The 15,771-nt window shown below is 55.1% G+C and overlaps 1 protein-coding gene across 9 annotated transcripts in view; it reads left to right on the plus strand.

Moving 5' to 3' along the window:
* EXTL3 (exostosin like glycosyltransferase 3) overlaps positions 1–12,662 on the plus strand; it is a 133,177-nt gene extending 120,515 nt beyond the window's left edge. For all 9 annotated transcript variants that reach the window (XM_038131651.1, XM_038131656.1, XM_038131649.1 and 6 more), the window contains 4 exons: positions 7,957–8,084; positions 10,700–10,844; positions 11,327–11,455; positions 12,152–12,662. In XM_038131651.1, the coding sequence (XP_037987579.1) occupies positions 7,957–8,084; positions 10,700–10,844; positions 11,327–11,455; positions 12,152–12,361 (612 nt within the window). In that variant the 3' untranslated portion in view covers positions 12,362–12,662. The remainder of the gene's footprint in view (positions 1–7,956; positions 8,085–10,699; positions 10,845–11,326; positions 11,456–12,151) is intronic.
* The last annotated feature ends 3,109 nt before the right edge of the window (positions 12,663–15,771 follow it).

Here is a 15,771-nt window from a genome sequence, read left to right on the forward strand (position 1 = left end):
GGGAGCTGGGGAAGGGGCTCAGCCTGGAGAAAAGGAGGCTCAGGGGGACCTTGTGGCTCGGCACAACTCCATGACAGGAGGGGACAGCTAGGGCAGTCGGGCTCTGCTCCCAGGGAACAGGGACAGGAGGAGAGGGAACAGCCTCAGGCTGCGCCAGGGGAGGCTCAGGTTGGACATCAGGAGGGATTTGTCCACGGAAAAGGTGGTCAGGCGCTGGAACTGCCCAGGGCAGGGCTGGAGTCCTCATCCCTGGAGGTGATCCACACCCAGCACATCCCCTGTGGATTGGCTTAGTGGTTGGATTTGATCCCCTTCTGTCTCTCCAGCCTTAATGATTCCGTGATTCCATGATCACACCTTTGGGAATTGCCCGTTCCACTGCAAAAAAAAAAAAAACCCACCAAACTAAAAATTTGGGTTATCAGTATCAGAACTCTCAAAAGACTGAGCTCTTTTCTTCTTGAGATGACTTTTTTTTTGGCTTCACAGCAAACAGCAGCTCGTAAATCTGGCTCGTGGTCCCAGACCTGCCAGTGGAAGTTGGATCATGAGCTTTGCACTCGGCAGTTTTTTCCCTGTGAGCTTTCATGAAAAGCACACACAGGAATTTTGGGCAGTTGAGGAGGGAATGAGCTGCAGCAGTGGAAGTATTGGAACATGACAGCCTGTTATCCCAGGGACCTTCTTTGAGCCAAATAATTACAATTAATTGTAAAATAAATCTAATTGGACAACCAGCTCCATGTGCATCTCTAATTGCACAGCCACTAACAGCAACACACGGAGAATAAAAATCAGTATCTGCATCCCTTTCATGTTAAAACGAGCATCCTTCTCCTTTCCTTTTTCTGGGAAGATGCGACAGCTGCTCCTGTATGAAAATGAATAAATAATCTGTTTTATTGGTATCTCAAGCTGTTTTCTCCTCTCGGAGACGAGCGACCCACTGATCTCAGCTGAGGAGTTTAAAGGGAGACCAAGTGCTTGCACGTTTTCTGTGCACGGACACAGCATCATAAAAAAAAAGCCTTTCCCTGGTATCTTCCTGTGTGGTTTTGTTCTCAGCAGGGGATAATTTATGCTGGGTTTTATGTCGCATTATTTAATTACACGTATTTTTAAAAATGCGTCTGCTTTGCCAATTCACATTCAGGGTGCGCTGCCTTCGGACGGCTTTGGAGCTGAATACCCTTCTCATGCCTCTGGAGATGAGTCTTAAAATAGTCTATAAATCCTTTTAATTCAGAGTTTTGAGAACGCCTTAAGTCGGAGGTAGCCACGCTGGAGGCTCAGGGCATAAAGGAGGGGCTGTGGCTGTTTCAAGGTGAAGAGGAAGGAGCAGGGAATAATTAATACACGAGAAAAGGGAGAACAGGAACTTCCCGACACATCTTGACAAGGGAGGATTAAAGGGAAAAACAAGAAGGTGAAGAATTGCCAGGGGAAAGCACTGTAAAAACCAGGGACAGCTCCTCAGGCGATGCATGACTGAGGAAACATCCTGCTAGGAGTGTCAGGTTCGGGCTGGATGCTCAGATAAATGGATTTTTTTTGGTGCCATCAAGCCAAACAAGGGAGCGGATTCCAGAGGATTTCTACGGGATGGGTGAGGATTGATGTCCCCCTTGGCTACCACAGCTCCATCCAAGCACGTCCTGGGACTCATCCAGTCCTGGAACAAAGCTGGGAGCCAGCTGGGAATGCTGAGGGTGGTTGGTGGGGAGAGACCAGTCACGAGAGGAGCTCATCCCCTGTGGCTTTGCCTGGATGCAGGAGGATCCAGGATCTCCCTCAGGATGGCTCTGGATGTGCCTTTAGGAGCTGAGGTCCCAGCCATTCCCATTTATTGATTTATCAGGATCTGAGTGTGTTGACCCCAGGGTAAGACCCAAATATCTTTGTCCTATCAAACACCTCGGAGCTGCTTTTTGTGCATCTGCGATTTCGCCTCTGCGTCCCAAGTTTTTGAAACATTCATTATCGCAAACACAAAAGAACATCTATTTTTTCCCTGCAAAATGCCAGCCTGCTCAGATCTGGCAGTGTGTCTGGAAGGAGCTTTAGCACCCTGCTCACACAGTGTCAAAGTGCAGGGCAGCAGTTCCTGCTGGATTTGCAGCTCATGCAGAGCTGCCACAAACACCATGGAGCCCCGTGTTGTGCCAGACTCATTTCCTCGAGTTTTTGGGTCTGTGTCGGGAAAAAGAGCGTGGTTTTGAGGAGGAAAGGCATCGTCCCAGGGGCTTGGCTCTGGTGGAAATGTCATGCTGGCATCCCATCTCCTCCCTGCCCATGCAGCTCTGGCAACGTGCCGGGACGAGCCTCGCGTTGCGTCGAGCGAGGCCAGATTATTTTATTTCTCATGAAATGAAGAACTCCTGGCTGAGCCAAAGGCCTGGGTCTGCGCTGTTGGCTTTGGAAAGCAGGATGCTGGCCAGCAGGAGCTGGATGAATTTCTGTCCTCTGAGGTTTTTCTCATGGTGGGAGCTGGGGTTGGCAGGAGGGAAAAGGTTCTGCGTGGGCAGGGCAGGACATCAGCGCCGCTGGGTGTGAGGCTGCATTGGAAATCTTCAATAAGCACCACCATGGTTGTCCTTGGTAGGGGCAGCCAAGCAAATCTGAGGTCTGGGCTGGGAGCCACGGTGATCCTGCCAGCTTTTGTGGAGCAGCTCAGCTTGCCCAGAACAGGTAGTGATAAAACACTGAGGAAATAGAGTTTAAAATGCGGCCGTGGTCAGGCTCATGGGATTTACTCCAATGTCATCTCACTGGGAATGGGCTGCAGAGATTTTGGGTGGCATCTCTGGTGATGACAGCAGCTCCTTTGGCTTCTCCTTGGCACCTGTCCTGGCAGAGAGCTTGGCTGCTTGTGGTGGAGCCGGCGTGCTGGGGATCGGCCTCTCCTCTCCTCTCCTTCCATGAAATGAGACAGAGCTCAGAGACACCAGGATCAAAGTCCTCTTTAGCAAAGGGAACCTCAGGGTGTAGTTTCCATATGGAGCCTTGCCCAGTGCCAGGATTCCTGCTGGAGCCAGGATGTTGAGAGAAGCACAGAATCATTCAGGCTGGAAAAGTCCTTCAGGGCCATCAAGTCCAAGCTGTGCCCGATCCCCACCTTGTCACCAGCCCAGGGCTCTGAGTGCCACACCCAGCCCCTTCCAATGCCCAACCACTCTTTCCATGAAGAAATTCCTCCTCTTTACCCAGCCTGAGGCTTTGTCCCTGTCTGACACCCCACGTTTGTTGCTTGGCTCAGCGCAAACTCATTCCAGCAGCTTCACTTCCAAAAAGTGACCCAGCTTCCAGGAGGATGCTGTTTGGTGGGACCAGGCAGAGTTGTTGCCTTCCTCGTGCCCGTCTCTGGTTGCATTTGCAGAGCAGCGAGTGCCAGTCTGATCTCACACCTCGGCTGCAGAGGGAGCGGGAGTGCAGCCGGCCGTGGTGATAAAGGATGTGATTTATTCCATTTATGGATCTGCACCCCCTTCCCCCCTTCCAGGGAGTGCTGTAAATAATCCCAGCACTTGTGCCTGATGTGGAGAGGGGAGGGACCCTGGTGGATCTCAGTCTGTGGGCTTCAAATGCCAATCCGGGCGACTTTCTTAATCAAAACATGTCTGGATTTGGTCAAATTCGGAGTTGAAAATAAATGTATGTGACAGGGTGGCTTCAGGGATACTTGGACTCGTCGTTCCCTTTTCCTAGAGTTTGCCATCTCCCAAAGCCCTCCAACAGAGCCCTCCCTGACCTCGATTGAGCCTCGATTGGCTGATTCTTAATTGATTTCTTCCCCACATGTGGACATGGGAGAGCTGGAGAAGCCTTGGCAGAGAGGAAGGAGGGTGGGAAGCGACCTGCTCAGCCGGCAGCGAGGACGTGGGTGGGATGAAGATCATCCCCTCCCAGTGTGGCAGTCCTTGATGGGTGGGGACAATGGTGGCACCTCTCAAGCCAAGTTCCAAGCCTGGCCTGCTCGGACTGGTTGTGAGAAATGGATTTATAAGCAATTCTCAAAACCTGACAGGACGCTCACACGGTTCTGTACATCTGTGTGCAAACGCTGAGGTAAGGTGTGCTGGCTTAGGAAGGCCAGGGATGAGGGATGACATTGTTGAGAGAGAGCCAGGAACAAGTCTCGGCGCGTTTCAAAATATGGCCTTGCGAAAAGACCGGATATTTTAGAGAATTGGAACTGTGAAAGATGCATTGTGGGGTAGAAATATGGGTGATTGGTGTTAGAAATGTTAGCAGCATTGTGTGGCAAAAGCTAATAGGCTGAAAAACATTTCTAAGGTTTCGTAAGCAGGAAATTGGGACGCTTCTGCTGGAATGGTGTTGAGTTTTACATCTCTTATGTCTCACCCTTCATCGAGACTGAAAATGGAACGAAATCATTTAAAAAGCCTCTCAGCTGCCCCATCTCTGTAAAAGCTGGGAAAACCAAGAACTGATCCAGGAAAAACTGATCCGGGAGATGAGTTAACCCTTTCTGCATGGAGAGGATCTGAGTCCTGGTCTTCTTCAGTGGAGCAAAGGCAGCTCGTGGCGTCCCCACCCCTCCCTGCTCTCTTCCCCCAGCCCATTTGGGTAGAATCTCTCACCTTTGGCGAAGATGGAAGCAGATCCTTGTCCTGAGAGCTCATTCACTGTCTCCCCAGATCACCCAGCTCTCCTAAGGGCATCCTCCAGTCCTTTTTCCCCCTGACAGAGACCTGACATGAGCAATGAGGCGCCCGGCTTCTTGCAGAGTTTGCTCTTTGCCCAGGAATCGATCCAGTCCGCTGAGTTGAGCCGTCAAAACTTCTCCAAGGGCACGGACATTCCTCATGTTTTCACCATCAAAATTATACGTGACACTTAATTTAAAGCTCAGGCATGAAGCCTCACCAGCAAGGAGATTGCTGGAAGGTATTGATTTTGCTGCTTTTTTTGGTGTTTATGTATAAAAAGGTATTTTAAAGTATTGGTAAAAGGACATTATGGCTGGGCAGACTCTGGATTTATGCTCTGGTTTAGTTTTCTCTCAGTTTTTTTTTTTTTTTAAGATCCATTTGTCCGGCGTGTCTGTGAACAACAAAATACTGGCAGGAAATGGATGCCATGGATTTGTGGGGTTTTGTGCTCCTCGAGTCAAGCAAATCCCAGGTTGTGCAACTGAATCACCTGGAACTGATTTTTCTAGAAGGAGAAGAAGCTTCTGATGTGGTCTGTTGGGTGTTTGGAGGCATTCTAGGTGTCTCCAAACGTTGCAAACTGTTCAGGAGGTTCATGGTTTTGAGCTCTGGGGCTTTGAGCGGAGAGCAAAGCGTTTTAAAGACAATTAGTCCCAAACAAAAGTCAAAACCAACCAAAATAAGGCAAGCAGGGCACAGTCTGGGGTGGGTTTGAGTCTGGAGGAGCTGGAATTTGGTGCAGAACCCACCACTGGTGCTCTGCTCGGTGTTTGGAGCCCTTGCTGTGAGGGGAGGTGGGGTTGGTGATGGGCTGGGGTCTCTCTCGTTGTCCTCTGGCTGATTTTGTGTCCTCCTCACTGTCCGAATCTCCTTGGGAAGGAGAACTGCTGACTCCCCGTGCTGCCAGAGCCTTTGAGCTTTGCTGAGGGAACATTTTTCCTTGGGGTTTGACAGAGCTCTTGGCTCGAGACCATGAAGGAACAAAGTTGTGGCAAAATTGGTCATTAAGATGATGGAAAGGCAGGAGGAGCAGTGCTGGGGGAGAGATTGAGACCTCAGAGTCTGAAAAAGGACAGAGAGAGGGTTGGTGCTGGCACCTTTGGGCTCTTCTGGGGGGTGAGACCCACCACGGCAGGGGGTGGCAGCTGAAAGGAGGCAATTCCCAAGGAGCAGCGTTGATGTTTGAGGGGAAAGGTGGATCCTCCCACTCCGGCTGTCTGCAGGTGGAGACAGGACACCCTCCTGGCAGAGCTCTCCCAGTGCCAGCTCCACTGCCCTGGAGCACACAGGAGGTTCATGTTGTTGACTTCGAGGATTCCAGAATGGTTTGGGTGGGAAGGAACCTTAAAGCCCATCTCATCCCATCCCTGCCATGAGCAGGGACACCTCCCACCATCCCAGGTTGCTCCAAGCCCCGTCCAACCTGGCCTTGGACACTTCCAGGGATCCAGGGGCAGCCCCAGCTTCTCTGGGAATTCTATTCCAGGGCCTCCCCACCCTCACAGCTGAGAATTCCTTCCCAATCTCCCATCTATCCCTGCCCTCTGGCAGTGGGAAGCCATTCCCTGTGTTCTGTCCCTCCATGCCTTGTCCCCAGTCCCTCTCCAGCTCTCCTGGAGCCCCTTTGGGCCCTGGAAGGGGCTCTGAGGTCTCCTTGGAGTCTTCCCTTCTCCAGGCTGGACTCACTCCAGCAGATCCACGTCCTTCCTGTGCCGAGGACCCCAGAGCTGAACACGGAGTGTGGAGTTGCCTCCTCCTGCTTCCCTCCTCACCCCATCCCCACCCTGATTCCTGCATCCTCTTTTCCAGCCGTTCCCAGGCAGAGAAGAATCCCCTGGGAGCATCTGCTGGCTCTGGATAAGCCTTCAGCCAAGCCAGACACTGAGCTGAGTTTTGTGATGCTTCCCCACCTTGGGAAGGAGCAGGATCAGGAATTCCTGTGCCAACATTGTCCCTGCTTTTTCCATGTCCTGATGAAACCACAGAGCTCCTGGGGTGGGAATGCTGCCGGCCCTGCTTTTCCATAGCCCAGAGCTGCCCAGTTTGCTCCCTTGCAGTAAATTGTTGGTGCTTTTGATGGCTCTTCAGTGCCATATTCCACATGTTCCTGCTGGGTGTTCCATCCCCCCTGGAGCTATCAGCAGATGAAAGCTCCAAGACTGGCTTTCCATGGGAATTTGATCATCCCAGCTGTCACGCAGATCCCGATACCAATATTTCCACTGTTAATGGTTTCAGCGTGGGCTTTTTTTTTTTTTGTGGGATCAAATGTAATCTTATTTAATGGAGTTCTGTTGCTGTGATGCTTTGGTCTTTTCACCAGGCTGGGTTTAATTGTTTTAATTAAGATTGTTCAGAGCAGAGGCAGGGAGAGGACTGGAGGGATTGAACGGGGTGGGAAATGTGGGATGGACGGCGTGACTTCGGATCAGCCAGGGGAGGCTGAAAGTGTAAGAGCAGGGGAAAGGATCCAGGGTGGATGGGGCTGTCAGGAACGGTGTGAAACTGCGCCAGGGGAGGGTTAGGCTGGATATCAGGAAAAGGTGCTTCCCTAGAGGGTGTCAGGCACTGGAACAGCTCCCCAGGGAATGGTGACATTCCCAAGGCTGCCAGGAGCATTTGGACAATGCTCTCAGGGATGCACAGGGTGGGATTGTTGGGGTGTCTGTGCAGGGCCAGGAACTGGTCTGGATGTTCCTGGTGTGTTCCTTCCAGCCCCATGATTCTATTCCATGATTCTTGGAAGAGGGAGAAATTCAGCAGGATTTTACAGCTGGGTGGCTGGGGTGGGGGAATTGCTGGAGCTGCTGCTGGACTGAGCCAACACTTTGTTCCTTTGGAGCACTCCCCATCCCAGGGCCACTGTGGAGACCCTGGGGGCTGTTCCCTGCTTTAGGGAGACACAAGAAACTCCCCTCAAGAAGCTTTTAGACCCCCTCGGCTCCTTCCCCTGTTCCTGTGTCTGTTCCTATGTCCCTGAGCCACTCCTTCCCTATTCCCTGATCGGCCCTCACCTTTGTACTGCCCAGAGACCAGGGTCACCCCCAGGCCCCCTGTCAGACCGAAGCTCAGACCCTTTGTGTGTGGGTGCTGGGACCCGAACGTCTCACCACAGGGCTGAGTAAAGCATCTGTGGATATCCACAGATATGATGCAAAGGTCCTTTTTGCTTCCTTACCCTGGCAGCCATTCAGCCTGCTACAGCTGGCACAGCTGGCACAGCCCCAGCCCCAAACCCCCACGCTGGGCCCTGCAGCCCCGCCAATGTCACTGCCACCCGCAGGTCGTGCGCACGGAGAAGAACAGCCTGAACAACCGGTTCCTGCCCTGGGACGAGATCGACACCGAGGCCATCCTGTCCATCGACGACGACGCCCACCTGCGCCACGACGAGATCATGTTCGGCTTCCGGTGAGCCCTCCCCACAAACTGCTCCTCCCCACGGCCAGCACCTGCCCAGGCAGCAGCCAGGGGCACGGTCAGGGCTGGCACATCCCTTCCCGTGCATTCCCAGCTCTGCTTCTTGGGGAAACACGCATTAATGGGGTGGGGAACCTGATCCCGGCTTGTCCAGGAAACCCCATTTCCCACACTTCTTAACCCAGCTCCTCAGCTTCTGCTGTGCTGATAACGGTCCCGGAATGGTTTTAAGGTCGGTGGCTTCCCGGGCAGACAGACAGAGCCTGGAACACAAATCCAAGAGGCTGTTTCACTCCATCCACGAGCCAGAGGCAAGGCCAGGATGATGCTCACGTGCTGGTGGTGGTGGCTGCCACCCTCTGCTCCGTGTGACACTGGGGTGTGACAGTTCTTTGGGCAGGGCAGGCAAAGGCAGATGTCCCCCAGCAAAGGCAGATGTCCCCCAGCAAAGGCAGGTGCTGCTGCTCTCGCTCCCACCCCGTTCTGCTGCAGCATCCAGCTTTCCCCTGACTTTTCCCTGGCATCACAGGAACGAAGGGGCTCCTGCTGGGGGAGGTTTGTGCCAGCTGCTCCTGCAGCTCCTGCAGCCAAAGCTCCCTCCCTGCCGGGAGCTGCTGGGGACTGAGGGTGCCACAAGGAGCAGGGGCTGCCATTCCCACTCGGAGAACATCCGGCAGCTGCGTGGGGGTGGGAGATGGGGACCAAAACCTGCTTGGGAGGGGGTTTGAAAGGCACCAAATGCCTGGAAACCCACCAGGCTCCTTCAGAGAGATGAGAAATGAGGTGTGAGAGGGATTAAAGTGCAGGAGGAGGCGTCAGGATTCCTGGCTTCCCTTCCCTGCCCCATTCCAGGCTCTTTATCCAAACTGGGCTGTTTTCTCCCCTTTTTTGGTCTCTGGTTTGCTGATTAGCCCTGGAGAGCATCAAATGAAGGTCCTAAGTGCCCTGTGTTGATCTCACTCATATCCCTGCTTACAGACACCCCGTTCCCACAAAGCTTCCCTGTGTTAACACATTCCCAGGAGCTGCTGGAGTCTTGGCACTGGAGTGAACCTCTGCCCACAGCAACTGTGCTTTGTCAAAACTTTGCTCCAGGCTTTGATTCTTGGGGCCAAAAGCATCGTTTTTGCCACTCGGGAGGGAGCTGGAGGCAGCTCTCTGAGCACCCCCAGAATGATTCTCCAGAGAAATCCTGGTTTTTTGTGGCTGAGCTGGGAAGGCAAAAGCGTCACGTTCGTAGGAAAGCGAAGATGTGGGAGAAGTGAAAAGGAATAAATGGTTTCGACTTCCAGCTTTTCTAAACAATCACCCTGGATTGACAGGCACTGCAGCAAACAAGTGCTGGGGGGAGGATAGAGCCAGGGAAGCTGCTGGTGGTGTTGATTTCTTGGGATTATCTTGGAGTTTCATTAATTGGAGTGGAGGACTGAGCAACAAACACGTTTGTGCTCCGTCAGTGTAAGGAAAGCTCAGGGAACCTCGGTCTGCTCTCCTCCTGTAGCTCTCCCAGAACAGGGCTTGTGGGAGAAACTCACATCCAAATGAGAGAGAAAAAACCCTAAAATGGCACTTCCTGCCCAGTTTTGTGCCTGGCAAGAAGGGAAAACCCTTCTGTGTCCACGGGGAGTTCTCTCATGCAGTGTGGAGTCACAGCTGGGCACCGAGCAGCAGGGAGGGGGGCCTGAGCCATCCAAAGGAAGCCAGCACCCCTGCCTGTGGAAGCTGCACTTGGTTCCCAGCTTAGGCATCAGGCACTGGCTTTTTCCTTAATTATTGCTGCCAGTGTTGCAGCTCTCCTGGGGGGTTTCTCTGGAGGAGCATGAGCTGCAGATGAGAGCAGAACATTAAGCAATCCCACGCTCCGCATGCAAAAATTCAGGATTTCATTCCCAAGGCTGGACCGTGAGCACGTGTCGGGGTGAGGGAGGCACTCAGGGCTCTGGAGGCTTTTCCTCTGGGGCCAGAGCCCAGGAAGCTGCAGTTTGGGATGAGCCAGCACCTTGGCAATCCAGGTCTTCCCTTGGGAGACACCGGGGGCCTTCAGCATCTCAGCAGCTTTTCACAGAATTAGGGAATTATGGGATTTCCAGAGTCCCGGAATGATTTGGGTGGGAAGGGACCTCAAAGCTCATCCAGTCCCACCCCATGACCTGGGCAGGGACATCTTCCACCATCCCAGGGTGCTCCAAACCCCATCCAGCCTGGCCTTGAAGCTTTCCTTAAAGGATGTTGATGTTATCTTGGCTTTACTGATCTGCTGGGAGATGGAAAGTCCCGGTGATTTGGGGAAGAGGCCAGGAGATGCTGGGCTCCTCCCAGGCTGAGCCTGGGCTGCTCTGGCTTTAGTTTTCTTTTAAACCTCCAGAACAGCCTCTATGAGCTACAAAATCCCTAATTTATGGATTAGGAGCCCTGTCCCTGTGCACGAGCAGCTGGGCTGGGCTCTAGGACAGGAGCATGTTTAACACCTTTTTCCTTTTTGGCATTCCTTGGATAAGCAGGTGCCAGACTCCTTTATGCACAGACCCCTGCATCCCTTGCAGCCCCTCGGGAGCCTCTGGGTGGGCTCCCAGGTCTGCGTCTCATGGACAGTTCTGTGTTTGCAGGGTGTGGAGAGAGGCCAGGGATCGCATCGTGGGCTTCCCGGGGCGCTACCACGCCTGGGACATCCCCCACCAGTCCTGGCTCTACAACTCCAACTACTCCTGCGAGCTCTCCATGGTGCTCACTGGTGCTGCCTTCTTCCACAAGGTGAGACCTCCCCGGGGCTGCCCCTTCCTGCTCACAGCCACCCGAGGCTGCAGCTTGGGGGGGGTTGTGGTTTTTTAAGGACAAACGTGGGAGCTTTCTGCTCCTTCCCCCTCACTTTCTCCAAACTGAAACGCAGCCAGAACCCGGTCCTGAGTGCACTGGGAAGGATCTGCAGAGACTATTCCTGCCGTGCTGAATCCACAGCAGCAGAGAGCAGGATCTGAGGGGGCTGCAACCCCCATTCCTCGATTCCTGAGCTTCCAGGAGAGGGTGGTGGCTGTGGGAGATTTGCTGCTGCTGTGGCTCCAGCGGCTCTCGGCGCGGGATTAACTCCTTTATGGGGAATGTCTCCACTGGGATCCTTGAGTATTGAGTCAGCCACGCCCCACGTGTCCCACGGGAAGCTGGGATGTCACCCCAAATGACACCCCAGATGTCACCCGTGGAGCACCTGGAGGACGCTGTGCCTTTCCCCGTTGCAGTACTACGCCTACCTGTACTCCTACGTGATGCCCCAGGCCATCCGGGACATGGTGGACGAGTACATCAACTGCGAGGACATCGCCATGAACTTCCTGGTGTCCCACCTGACCAGGAAACCTCCCATCAAGGTAAAGCACTGGCAGCCAGGGCGTTGTCCCGGGGTTGGCGCTGCTGGAGGAGCTCTGGTTGGGAAGTGGGTGGTGTCTGCTCCAGGGAAATCGGCTCCAGTGGGAAAGCTCAGCCTTTGGAATCAGCCACATCCCTGCCACGGAGCAGTGAACTGAGGTTTGGCATTACAGGATCACTCAGACTGAACTCCCTGCCTCGTGAAAGGTTCCCTGCCCACGGCAGAGATGATCTCTGCTCTGGAGCCAGGCTGGGAGAGCTGGGGGTGTTCAGCTGGAGAAGAGAAGCATCCAGGGAGAGCTCAGAGCCCCTTGCAGAGCCTAAAGGGGCTCCAGGAGAGCTGGAGAGGGACTTGGGACAAGGCATGGAGGGACAGGGCACAGGGGATGGCTTTAAACTGCCAGAGGGCAGGGATGGATGGGGTATTGGGAAGGAATTGTTCCCTGTGAGGGTGGGGAGAGGGTGCCCAGAGCAGCTGTGGCTGCCCCTGGATCCCTGGAAGTGTCCAAGGCCAGGCTGGAGCAGCCTGGGACAGTGGAAGCTGTCCCTGGCCATGGCAGGGGGTGGGACCGGATGAGCTTTGAGCTCCCTTCCAACTCAACCCATCCTGAGGTTCCCTCTGTATCCGAGCCCCCTGGCAGTGCCCGGGCCGGGCGCTGCGGGCGGCGTGGCGCCGACACCTCTGTCCATCCTGGCAGGTGACCTCCCGCTGGACCTTCCGCTGCCCCGGCTGCCCCCAGGCGCTTTCCCACGACGATTCCCACTTCCACGAGAGGCACAAGTGCATCAACTTCTTCGTGAAGGTGTACGGGTACATGCCCCTGCTCTACACCCAGTTCCGCGTCGACTCGGTCCTCTTCAAGACCCGCCTGCCCCACGACAAGACCAAATGCTTCAAGTTCATCTAGGGATGGGAGCAGCCGGACGTTGCCAGCTCCCAGCTGCGGTGGGAGAGGCCGGCACGGGGCTGTTTTGGTGGGGCTGTGAGTGGAAAAGGCCTGGATTGGGACGGGCTCTTCCCTCTTCCCACGGTGGCTCACCCGGACAGGGAAGGGGACGCCACGGCTCCTGTGAGGACACACCCACGGATCGTACACTGAGGAACGGCTCGCTGGCCACTGGCTCTGCCCCTTCGCCAGCCAAGGGCAGCCGTTCTTTTTAATTATAATTATTGTTATTTAAAATGAAAGTGTTTTAGATTTGCCGCGTGAGGAGCTTTTTTTTGTTTTCTTTTCTTTTCCCTCCCCTCTCCCCACCCCATTTTCCCCTCTGGACCCTTCAGCCCATCCGAGGGGACTGTAGCAAGGCCAGGTTGGAGGTGTTTGGGTGCAGCATCAGGGCAGCTCCTGTTACCTTCTGTCCCCATCCTTCCTCCCGTGGCACAGCCCTTCCCACCCACCAGATCCTGGCTTCTCTTGCCCTGTGGCTACTACTGAGGCCTCTCAGGTGTCACCTGGTGAGGAGCCCTTTGCTCTGCTCTGCTCTGCTCCCCACCCTGAACCCTGGACAGGGGTGAAGTCGGCCTGGATGGTCCTTCCTGGCTCCAGCTCTGGCCCCGTGCTCCCTTCCTGTGCCGAGCCCCAGGGGTTCAGTTGCTGCTGTCTCAGTGTCTTCTCCACCTTGTCCTGCTGATGCTCTAAAGACAGGGAGCTTGTCTGGGGCTTAGGGAAGATCCACATGCAGCACAGCCAGGGCTGGGGGTGCTCCAGGCTCCTGGAGCTTCTGACCCTTCTCTGTGCTCAGCCTGGGTTTGCCAGAGCTGCAATTCCCACTCTGCCTCGTCCCCATCCCAGAGAGCACCGTGCCTGTGTCAGGCTTGCCGTGGGCCTCAGCACAGCTGCCTTAACCCCAGCCCATCCTCACGCCCTGGCTTTGGGCTGTGTCTGAGGCTTAATCCCAACAGGAGCTTCCCAGCGTGCGATGCTGCTGGGATCCCGTTCACAGCGTGGGTTTGGAGCTGGTTCCTCTCCCCCAGAGCAAAGTGCTGTCACACCTGTGACCACCCGAGCTCAGCTGCTGCTCCATCCTGCCTCAGGCCCAGCTGGACACGAGGGGAGCCCAGGAGGGAAGGGCAGAGCTTGGCCCTCATGTGATGTTCTCCCTCAGCACATCCCAGATGTTTGTGAGCAGCCTGGAGAAGCTCTTGCTGGGTAGGTGGGAAGGTGACACTTGTGTGGTCACCTCGATGTCACCCCTGGTTTGTGGGAGCAGGGATGGTCCAGCAGCAGCTCCTGGGCTCATTCCCAAGGTCAGCCCTGTCCATACTCCTCCTGGCACCACGTTTTGGGGCCTCTCCAGACTCCTCTCCCCAGGTTTTCCTGGGGACTGACACTTCCTCTGTGGGAAGGGGAGGGAAGGAGCAGTCTGTTCTCAGCAGAGCCCACGGCTCGTGCCTTCACCAGCACCACTGACCACGGCAAAACACGGATCAAGGAATCTTTTCCAATGGTTTTTTTTCCCCTTTTCATCCCCTTTTTGTTTTAACATCAGATGCCCAAAAAGCAGCACGCGAAGTCTCAGAGTCTCCTTAAAAATGCCGTGGGAGACTCCTGTGAGCCCTGGAACACCTGGAAAGATTCTCTCCCCCTGCCCAGGGTGGAAATGGGGCACTTGTGAGGAGCTGTGTCAGCTCCAGCATTCCTGAGCTCCTCTTCCACGGCTTTAATTCTGCCCTCATTAGTGGGAGCTCGTTAGCACTGCCGTGGCTCAGGCCCAGCCCAGGCCCGGGGTCAGCTCTGCCTTCCCAGCCCTCCCGGAGCACGGAGTGATGCGGGCATGGACTGCCCTTCATCCAAACACAGGCATTGCTCAGCAGCCTTCAGCTTTCCAAAATCCGAAAGGAAACGTTATTCCAGCGAGAGCCTGGGGAAGCACGGATGGGATGGGAAGCGTTGGCATTCCCAGTGCGTCGCGGGGCTCGGGATGCTCAGGGTGTCAGAGCCCCGGGCTGGGAATTTTGCTCTCCCTTGCTGAGTTTCAGTTCGAGGCCAGTTGAGATCAGGGATCAGCAGAACAAATCCAACTGTTCTTCCTCCCAGGCTCTTTGGTCTTTTCCCCAGCTGTTTTTTTCTTTTTCTGGGAGGGTCCCCCTGTCCACTGTGCTGGAGCAGGGACAGGATGTGCAGTGGGATCTCTCTGCGTGTCACGGGATGAATTCCTCCTTGCTGAGCACCCCTAAAGGGGAAGGATTTGGAGGTGAAGGGGTAAAGAGGCTGCTCCTGGGAGATACTGGGCAGCAGCAGCGTTGGGAGGGATGGAATTCTGTGGGGAAATGAAACGCCAACAGGAACATCTTCCCCACCACAGGGCTGGTGCTGCCCCTTTCCCAAATCATCCCAAACACCACCAAACCCCCTGGAGTACAGGATTGGCATTCACAGCCCAGCTTTCTGCTCCTGAGACATGCCAGCACCTGAGCTGTCCTGAGGTCCCTCCACCAGGGAGGAGAGGGGGCTTTGCCAGAGTGCTCCCGCCTGTGCCACCATCCCAAACATCCTTCCTTGCTCCCACCCGTCGTTCTCCCGGGATTTTCAGGGCATCCCAGGGCCACTCCGAAGCTCAGGTTTGGTTGTAGGATCCACCCCAGCTCCTGGGGCACGCAGCCTCCACCATCCCAGCCCTGAGGAGACGGGAAGGGCTCTTGGCAGCTGCACCTTTCCCCCGTTCCAGAGTTTCTGCTGCTTCCCCCGGGCACGGAGCGAGGCCTTTCCCGCTGTAAATAGCAACGACTGAGGTGACACGGCCCCTGCCCTCCCCTTGTGCCCACGGTGCTGTGAGCGCCAGGATTTCAAATCCAACAGGAACTGAGAGACAAGGAACACTCCTTCGACACGAGCACAATGTTGAGTTTTTTGTAAAAGGTTCCAATAAATGGAGAGTTTAACTTGGGAGCGTCTCGGTGCCTCTTTGCTGGGGCTGGGAGAGGGGCCCAGCACGGGGCTCTTGATGCTCCTGGCCCTGGGACATCCCAAAACCAGGCATCTCCTGGGCTTCTACTCCCATGGAGCAGGTGAGCTGGTCTGGAATGCTGGAAACTCCTCATGGATGGAGTGCCTGGAGCTAAACCCCGTTGTGTCCCTGCTGAGCTCAAGCCTGGGCCAGGAGAGCCCCCGGGAGGAGCTGGACCCCGAGTGGCTTCCAGGGACAAGGGACATCCCATCCCAGTGCTGGGGCTGCTGCTGCTGGGGGTGTTTGCAGGCAATGAAAGCAGCAGCTGAGCCAGTGCTGGGATTGCAAACCTGCCCATCCCTGCCTGGGGATCCAGAGCCCACAACCTTTAGGGACAGCTCCCTGTGGATACTCCCTGTCCCTCTCCTGT

The sequence above is a fragment of the Motacilla alba genome, chromosome 3, assembly GCF_015832195.1.
Source record: "Motacilla alba alba isolate MOTALB_02 chromosome 3, Motacilla_alba_V1.0_pri, whole genome shotgun sequence".
Lineage (NCBI taxonomy): Eukaryota > Metazoa > Chordata > Aves > Passeriformes > Motacillidae > Motacilla > Motacilla alba.